This window comes from Populus euphratica, unplaced genomic scaffold (assembly GCF_000495115.2).
Source record: "Populus euphratica unplaced genomic scaffold, PopEup_1.0 scaffold86.1, whole genome shotgun sequence".
In the NCBI taxonomy this organism is placed as follows: Eukaryota; Viridiplantae; Streptophyta; class Magnoliopsida; order Malpighiales; family Salicaceae; genus Populus; species Populus euphratica.
The window spans coordinates 83,811-92,719 of NW_011499880.1; the positions used below are offsets into that span (position 1 = coordinate 83,811).

The following is an 8,909-nucleotide window of genomic DNA, read 5'->3' on the forward strand; positions in this document are numbered from 1 at the left end:
ACTAACAGAATACAATATGTAATTTTTTCAGTGTGTTAATAGTAGCTATAACATTTGCAGTAATTATTTCTCAACTCTCTAAAATATATTGACGGAACAATTCCATCGATAACCCCATCAGTAATAGTAACATCTGCGGAAATTTGTTTTACACTCTTTGGAATATATCGATGATCTAGTTTTGCCGATAACCCCATCAGTATTATTTTAAAAATATTTTCTTAAAAAAATAAATCAAATAAATTTATGTTATAATTTTAAAATAAATTAGTATAAAAATCTTATATTTATTATAAATTTAAATAGTTGTACATTCAAATACAATAAATTTAAAATAAAGACAAAACTAGAAAGGAGGAGGCTGGTAGTCACCTAGACCATAGGGCCAATTATAGGGTACACAAGAACCACCTATTTGTTATCTCATCTTCATTACTAATTGGCAGAGTTCTTCATGACGCAAATCATCTTGCCTCCAACCACTAGTCTGAATCAAAATTTGAATGGGTTGAACATATACTATAAATAATAACTATATGTATCCTAGAAAGAAAAAATAAATTCATCAAGTTCAAGAAAATAATAACTTAAGAAAAAAGTAATTGAAAACTAACATATCATAAAGTGTTGAGCTCGGCTATTAATGAACTATTGCATCCTTCTTTTGGCGGTCATCACTCTGCACATGTGTTTTAACAAAAAGCTTCAACGCACTAAACTTGCGTACAAGAATCGTAACCTGCAATAAAAAAATATTGTCAATTAAATATATTTATATAAAAAAAACTAATAATAAAAATACATGCAATAAAAAAATCCTATCATCTGCTTCGCATTTGAAACAAATAAAACAGAGTCGTCGATGTGCGTGGTAATGGAACCATGAACACGCTGGTTCTGGTTATCATTATAGAACCATAACCATTGAGTGAAACATATGAACATCACGTGTTAAATGTATTCTATCCATAAAGCCTCTAAGACGTATGACATTCTGAAATCCTTCTAAACCGTGATGTCATTCTAGCTTCGAAGCTTTCTTTCTTTCGTATATTTCTTGGCTTTTTTATGCCTTGTGCCAAAAATCACCCAACTTATATGGTTAAAATTAATTATTTATTAGTATATAAAAAATAAAATTTTAATATTTAGAATAAAAATAATTATTCTAAATTTGATCTTACCTAATTACAGTGTGATTCTCTCAAACTCTTCTCACAAATTTATCATCAACTCTCTCTCATTCAAATCTTCCCTTGAAATAAAAAATCATAAAAGGAAAATTTCAATAATTTTAATAAATAGTTCAAATTAACATAAAAATATATTTAAGTTAATACTAACTCTGAACCTTGAAAACCATGAGTTGGCCTATGATTTCAATTCAGGATCTTTGGAAACCTGGCTCCAATAAAATAATGAAATTATCATCAATGATTTAAAGGTCAATGTTGTTGTTCTAGTAACCTCAATGTTTGTAAACCTGAAATTGTATTTGTTAAATGATATTAAAAATTATTAAATATGTTATTGTGAAAGTAAAACAAACTTACATTAGAAGGTTATCCTTCTACTAAGCTTGGTGCGGTTAAATGGATCTTGCTATTAAGGGACTCTTTTGACATTGCGGCATCACATTTGACAAGCCCACATCATGAGTAAATGCCTATGTCCTATGTGCATTCTCTTAGTCGGCATTTAATAACTAATGGTCATCTGCATCGCTGCTAGAAGAACTAACAACAAACCTATCCTCACGACATTTAATAGCTTTTTTCATATACACTACACAAATTAACAGATAAAAAATTAAATTATACCTATTTTAAAAAAAAAAGAATGGCAACACCATCCCTACACAAGAGACTACCTAAAAAATTTAAATATGCAAATACAAGACATAAATGTCACATACCAGTTGGTTTTATTCAATTTCTTTCAACAATTTAGTAAAGGTGAGAAAAAAGACTGAAAAATCAATTAAACCGAGAAAACAAAAATAATAACAAAAAAAACTAAACCATGAAAAAAAATTGATTAAACTGATTAGAGTGTTTTAAAAACTAATAGATTTGATTTTGGTTTTATAAGTTTGAAACTGAAAAAACTAAACCGAACCGAACCCAAACCAAAAACAAACCAAAAAAACCGACTAAACCGGAAAAAACCAAGCCTACCGGAAAAAACTAATTCAAACCAACAAAACCAAGCGAAACCAAAAAAACTAATTTTTGTTCTAAAATAGATGAACCGAACCAAATCAAAACCGATCAATTTGAACTGGTTTTAGTTTTTAAAAAAACCAGCTTGGCTACTTTGTTTAATAAAAATCGAACCAAACCAAAAATTATCATCTCTACAATTTAGCATAATTCAATTTTGTAGAAACTTTTCATTTTCTATGTGATAATATTTTTAATCATAAATTTAGAACAAATTATTATAAATTTACAAAAAATAAAAATGATAATTAAAATTAATCAAGCACATTTCATTGAAATTGAACAACAAAAATTAAAAAAATAATGCAAATATTATTATAATAACAACTAAAATTCAACACAATTATTTCTAAGTGATAATATTTTTAATCCTACATTTACAAAAATGTATTCTAAATGGAATAAATTCAAAATAATAATTAAAATTAAACTCACACATTTAATTAAAATTGAACAAATTTGAAAAAAAAATCAACAAAATAATGCAAAAATTATTTCAATAACAACTAAAATTGAATACATTTATTAATTCATAAAATTATTAAGAACACAAAATTGAAAAACAAATGACAAAAAAGCATAAATAATGCCAACAAAACATAAAAAGGGAAGAAAAAGTAATTAAAAATACTTACCCTAATGGTGTGCTTGATTTCATTTCTTAATTAAAAAATGAAAGAAAAGACATTGTTAATAAACCCATAAAATAAGAAAAAAAAAACATACCTTAAAATGACAGGAGAAAAGAATGCTTGGTCTCGGGTTTGAAGGAGAGAGAGAAAAAAGAAGAAAGATAAAGAAATGGGTGTGAGAGAGAACACAAGAGAAGAAGATAAAGCCCAAATCAGTCATGGTTGAGGTCTTTTATTTTAGTTTTTACCGAAAGGATTACTGATGAAATACTAAATATTAATATTTTAAATAATTTTGTTGTTGATTCTGTTTGTAAAGTTAAATTAAAATTTAATGGTCTTGGTATCCGGGTGCTGTTTAACAATGGAATCACAAATAAAAAATTAAATATTAATATTTTTAATATTTTCATCGATGATTCTATTTGTAAAGTCAAATGAAAATTTTCAACTTGCATAAAAATTTTCAAAAAGCCCCTTCAAATATTATCGATATCATTCTATTTTTTCGATGATTCTATCAGTTAAAAAAAAATCAAACAATTAAAAGATCATTAATTTGCGTTGCATTAAGAAATGAACAGTTTGCCTGGTCCTTGAAATTTACTTACGAAAACATTTTGTTAGTATACATATGTAATTAACATTGTGAATAATGTCAGGGTGAAGAGAAACAACTCTCATGGCCTCTAGAACACACCAACAAACATAGTTGATATATCTATATGTGATTAACACCGTGAATAGTGTCAAGGTGAAGGGAAACAATTCTTATAGTCTCTAGAATATACCGACAAACATCTTTTGTCAATATACTTGTATGTAGTGTGTTTGATGAAAAATTGTATTTGTATTCTCTATCTATCCATCTTGAAAATACTTAAATTCACAAAATAACACACAACACAATAACACCAGTTCACATCACAATAATAAAATAAATATTTTCTTATCTTTCAATATAAATTAACATCATTATCATTACATTAAAGTGAATTTTATCCATAAAATATTACATTATATTTTATAGCATTACATATTTGTGTTGTGAAAATTAATTAGAATCCTCGTATTCTTCCTCAATTGATTCATCCCCATTTCTATCGTAATTTTGGACGTTGATTTTATTGATATCATTTTCATTGACTTGTGTATATATGTTGGAGTTCAAAATATCATTTAACTCATTAGTGTCAACATCAATAAAAATATTTTTGGCAGTGTGAAAAATTAAATTTTTTTCTGAGTCGTTAGACGAAGCAACTCGATATAGATCAATCATCCTTTCTACCATGTTATCGTGAGAAACATATGATTCTCCGTATATATACCAACACAAGTACATCTTCATGAATTTTTTTTATAAAAGATGAATTATTATAATATCTAGATCAATAAACTTTTTATTTTTATATCTCTTGCATGGACATATAAAACTTCATCCACTAATATTTACTAGATTAGATAGTATATAATTAATAAAATTTTAAATATCATTATAATAATCTATTATTCATAACTTTTAAGATAAATTTTTCTATATTTATGAATGATTATTATTGATTATTTATATTAAACCTATGAATAAATAATGAAAATCTTTTAATAGCATGGTCCGGAAACAACACCATCCATTAATTTGATTGCTTTGGATACCTCCTCCCCCCACAGATTCCTACTACCCTGGTTTTTACGGACACATTTTGATAAGGGCTGCTATGTGGGGCTCACAGCACATCACTGGAACCGTCACCTTCTCCTCGCCTCTTTTATTGAGGTTCGAATGGCTGGATAGTCTCCCCAAAGCAAACAATTAGTCTTGGTGCAGAGAACCCTAATCTTTGCTTTCTCCTCCACACGATCATTCCTCTCTCTTCCACATATTCCGACACTAGTGGTCGCAAGTAATCAAAAAGCCACACAGATTCCCGTCGCTCCACCAGGTGCCACGCTGGATACTTCACGTGGGCTTTGCCATGTCAGCATAGCCTGGCAAATCTTTTCATTTAAAGAAGGGTTATAAATTAACGAAAGAATTTAAGAAATAAAAAAGTGTATGGATACTTTATCAGACAAGGTCTTGGTTGTCCCACGACCACCAATGATGTCGCGTAAAATCACTTCCTGCCCAGACATTTCTTGGTCCTCTACATTTTTCTTTTATTATATCCAAAACAAGGGTGTTCACCATGACTATACGAAAACAGGATTCAATCGACAAGTTATATCGAAAACTTATGAAAGCAAATAGGGTTCAGAGAAAGTTTTTGAATGTGCTTGATATTCGTTACAAAATGTGTTTAATAAATGCATGGAAAGCAAACAACACTCAGTGCTAAAAAGCTATCTTGTCTTTGAATTAATATAATATAGTAATAGTATTTCTTATATATATATAATGAAAAGATTAATAAATGAATTTTTGTATTTATTAAGTGAAATATTTAGTTAAAAACTAAAGATTGGATAACTAGGTTTGTTCTATAAAAACCCCGTTAGATTTTAATTTAATATATTTTGATTTTGGTCAAACTGTATAAAAACTTCACTCAATCGAATTGAATAATTTCAGTATCTAATGGAAAGAAATTATCATCCCTAATCTTATGTATTTTTTTTATATTTATAGACGTCTTCGTGAGTATTGCAATGATTCTAACTTACTGGCTTCTGAGAAATATTCCAGGAGCTGGTGTATTTTAAAGCAGACGAGGTTTCAAGGAGCTAAGAAATACATATTTACTCGATTAATGAGAAAGGGAAGGAGAGCTGGATAAGGATGCTATGGATTAGCACACAGGACACTTCAAGCCGTTTCTATTGGATGATATGTTTGTATTTGTATTTTAAAAGGATTTTGTAGAAGAATTAAAAAAAAATATTTTTTTATTTTAAGTTAATATTTTTATATTATTTTAATATATTTTTAAACACTAGACGGGCATCACGGTGGTTAATAACCATCGTGGACCAGATTTGTGCATGTAGGGGAGGTTAGAATCCGCCGGCTCCTGCAGTGCTCGATTCTAGACGCCTGCGTCCATCCATAGAAACCAGGAAAGCATCCTGGAGAGCTAAGCTCAATTAATTCTCTTAATTAATCCCACCCGAAAGAGAAAGCTATATGATCAGCTACGCAATAATTCATGGGAAACGTGGCAGATAAGTAGGCTTGCCATTACTAGTTTAAGATAAAGCTTTGAGAATTAATTCTGGATGTGGTACGTTCTCAGAAATAATTGGACAAATTTGGCAATCTTCCTTTAGGGGCCGGTAGAGCCTGAAAAGAAAGACTAGTGTTAATGTTTTTTTTGGCAAGTTGGCAATCAAATCAAACTTTATGTTAAAACTTAGTGGGGATTTGAATTTGAATATTGCAAAATTTTATTCGAGTCAATTCAAGAAGAAAGTTAAGTTCTCTGTGAGCAATTTTTCTTTTTTTTTTTATCTTTAAAGTAATATATTTTTGTAACCGTTCTTTTCTCATTGCAACAAATCTCTTTGTTAAAAATAATTGAAAGTATGGTTGTGGTTTTTTTTTTAATTTTTTAATTAAAAATATATTAAAATAATATGAAAACTCTAAAAAACTATTAATTTTAAAAAATAAAAAAATTAATTTTAAAAAATATTTTTAAAACATAAAAAAAAAACAAAATTTATTAACTTGGGCAAAAAACTACGGTTCTGTGTAGAAGAATTGGGAGCAAACATCAGCCTTTGGATTAGAGATAGAAAAAATAAAAACCTTCAACATAAAAACCTCTTTATAAGAATTTTTTACTCCTTCCATGTCTCCTCCGCTGTCTATGCTCTCTCAGCTATATTCCGTACATGCTCTGGTTTACAGTGGGGTTATAACTCGTGGAGATTAATTTAAAATGGTGTTGTTTTAAAAAATATTTAAAATATTCTTCTTGAAAAAAGGATTTTACCTGGATTTTGATTTGGATAATTGGGTCATGAGGTGACCCCTTAATTTTCACCTTTTAATTTACTGGTTTGATTGAATAATTACCACCAAATTTAATATAAAACATAGCTCAAATAAAGTGACAGTCAAAAATAGATTTAATTTTTTTGATATGTTATATTAAGAATAAAGTTCTAAAAATAATAAAATATTATATATATATATATGTATTTTTAAATGAAAAAATATTTTAAAAAATAACCTAACCATAATTCTAAAATTCTTTTAATTTGAATGAATGGATGGTTCCAGGAAATTTCACTCTCCCTCAATGGAATCGAAGATACGAAGTCTGAAACTGTGAAATCTTTTCTCACACCAATCCTAAACTTCCCAAAACATCCCTCGCAAAAAAAAAAAATCACATAATTAAATGCGAGAAATTAGGGGTAGTTTTTCCATTATTCACGATAACTTGTCCTCCTAGCCTTCCTCTCCTCTCCTCTCCTCTCTCCAAACCCCTTCCTCACCAAACCTAAACAAAAAAAAAATAAACAGAAGAGAGAATGAAAGGGTGTGAGCTTTGTGGGAGTTCAGCAAGAATGTTCTGTGAATCAGACGAAGCTAATTTATGTTGGGATTGTGATGAGAAAGTACACTCTGCCAACTTTCTTGTTGCTAAACACTGTAGAACCCTTCTTTGTCAAGTCTGTCAATCTCCAACTCCTTGGAAAGCCTCGGTGTCTAAATTTGCTCCTACTGTTTCCATATGTGAATCTTGTTTTACTATCCCTAACAAAACAGAAGAAACAGAAGAGAGAATGAAAGGGTGCGAGCTTTGTGGGAGTTCAGCAAGAATGTATTGTGAATCAGACCAAGCTAGTTTATGTTGGGATTGTCATGAGAAAGTGCACGCTGCCAACTTTCTTGTCGCTAAACATTGTAGAACCCTTCTTTGTCAAGTCTGTCAATCTCCAACTCCTTGGAAAGCCTCGGGGTCTAAATTTGCTCCTACCGTTTCCATATGTGAATCTTGTTTTAGTATTCCTAAAAATAAACGACATTTCCCATCTGAAAACGTCATGACTAGTGATCAAGAAAATCAAGGAGGAGGAAATGATTTAGATGAGTCTGAAAATGATCAAGAAGTTGATGACGACGATGATACTGATGATGACAGTGATGAAGATGAGGATGAGAAGCAGGAAGATGAGGATGGAGACAACCAGGTGGTGCCATGGTCAGGTCCTACTGCGTCGTCGCCGCCATCACCTGTGCCACCTGTGGCTAGTTCTAGTAGTGAAGAGGAGACTTCTTGTGCTGGTAGAAATGGATTCTTGAAACGGATGCGAGAGAGTAATGTTGATCTTGATTCTGATGTTAGTCTCTTTCTTCTTTGATCTGTTTCTTATTTTCAGCTTTGGTATTAAATTTTAGAAGCACATTATTTAAAGAATTGGTGCATCTTAGGAAATATTGAGTTTTTTTTCTTCATTTTCTTTTTTTACCCTTCTAGGTTACAAACTTTGGTTTGTTTAATAAATTTAATATCGATGAATGCAGGATGAAATTGGATGTTCCTCTTCTCATAATATAGGGGGTGGAAGATTGAGCAACGAGGAAGGGAATTCTTTGAGTTTATTGAGGCCGTGGAAGAAAGCAAGAACAAGTGTTAATGTTGAAGAAGATGGTTAAGCAGGGTCAAGATCAAAGGCTATTATTATAGACACCAATAAGAGACTGCAAAGAGAACATGATCACACGCGTCTGCTGCTATTATTGGGATCTGCAGATTTGAGTAGATATCAGAGCCTTTGATTTCAGTCCCTACTAACTTTCCTCTTACGATTAATTAATAACCATACGTTTTGTCATAGTTTTTGAATCATAATTAATTATTATGTCATTTTCTGTTGCTGACACAAGTTTGCTTTCTTTCTTTTTCTTTTTCTATTTGCTTAGTCTGTACATAGGATGTTTATCCATGGTGTGTACAGAATTTGGTATTTGATTATTACTTTATGCTATTTTCACTATTGTTTTTCTTACCATGGAAAAAGTGTATGTGTGCCGGTAATAATATCCTCGAGTTGCTAATGGTCAATTATTTAAGAGCGGGACACGAATTTTATTTGGTGTGGA

The 8,909-nt window shown here is 30.2% G+C and overlaps 1 protein-coding gene across 1 annotated transcript; it reads left to right on the plus strand.

Moving 5' to 3' along the window:
- The first annotated feature begins 7,100 nt into the window (after window positions 1–7,100).
- On the plus strand, window positions 7,101–8,895 carry LOC105129140 (B-box zinc finger protein 22). Its single transcript, XM_011031082.1, has 2 exons — window positions 7,101–8,146; window positions 8,331–8,895. The coding sequence occupies exons 1-2, from the start codon at window positions 7,334–7,336 to the stop codon at window positions 8,460–8,462; spliced, it is 945 nt and encodes a 314-aa protein (XP_011029384.1). The 5' UTR covers window positions 7,101–7,333; the 3' UTR covers window positions 8,463–8,895.
- The last annotated feature ends 14 nt before the right edge of the window (window positions 8,896–8,909 follow it).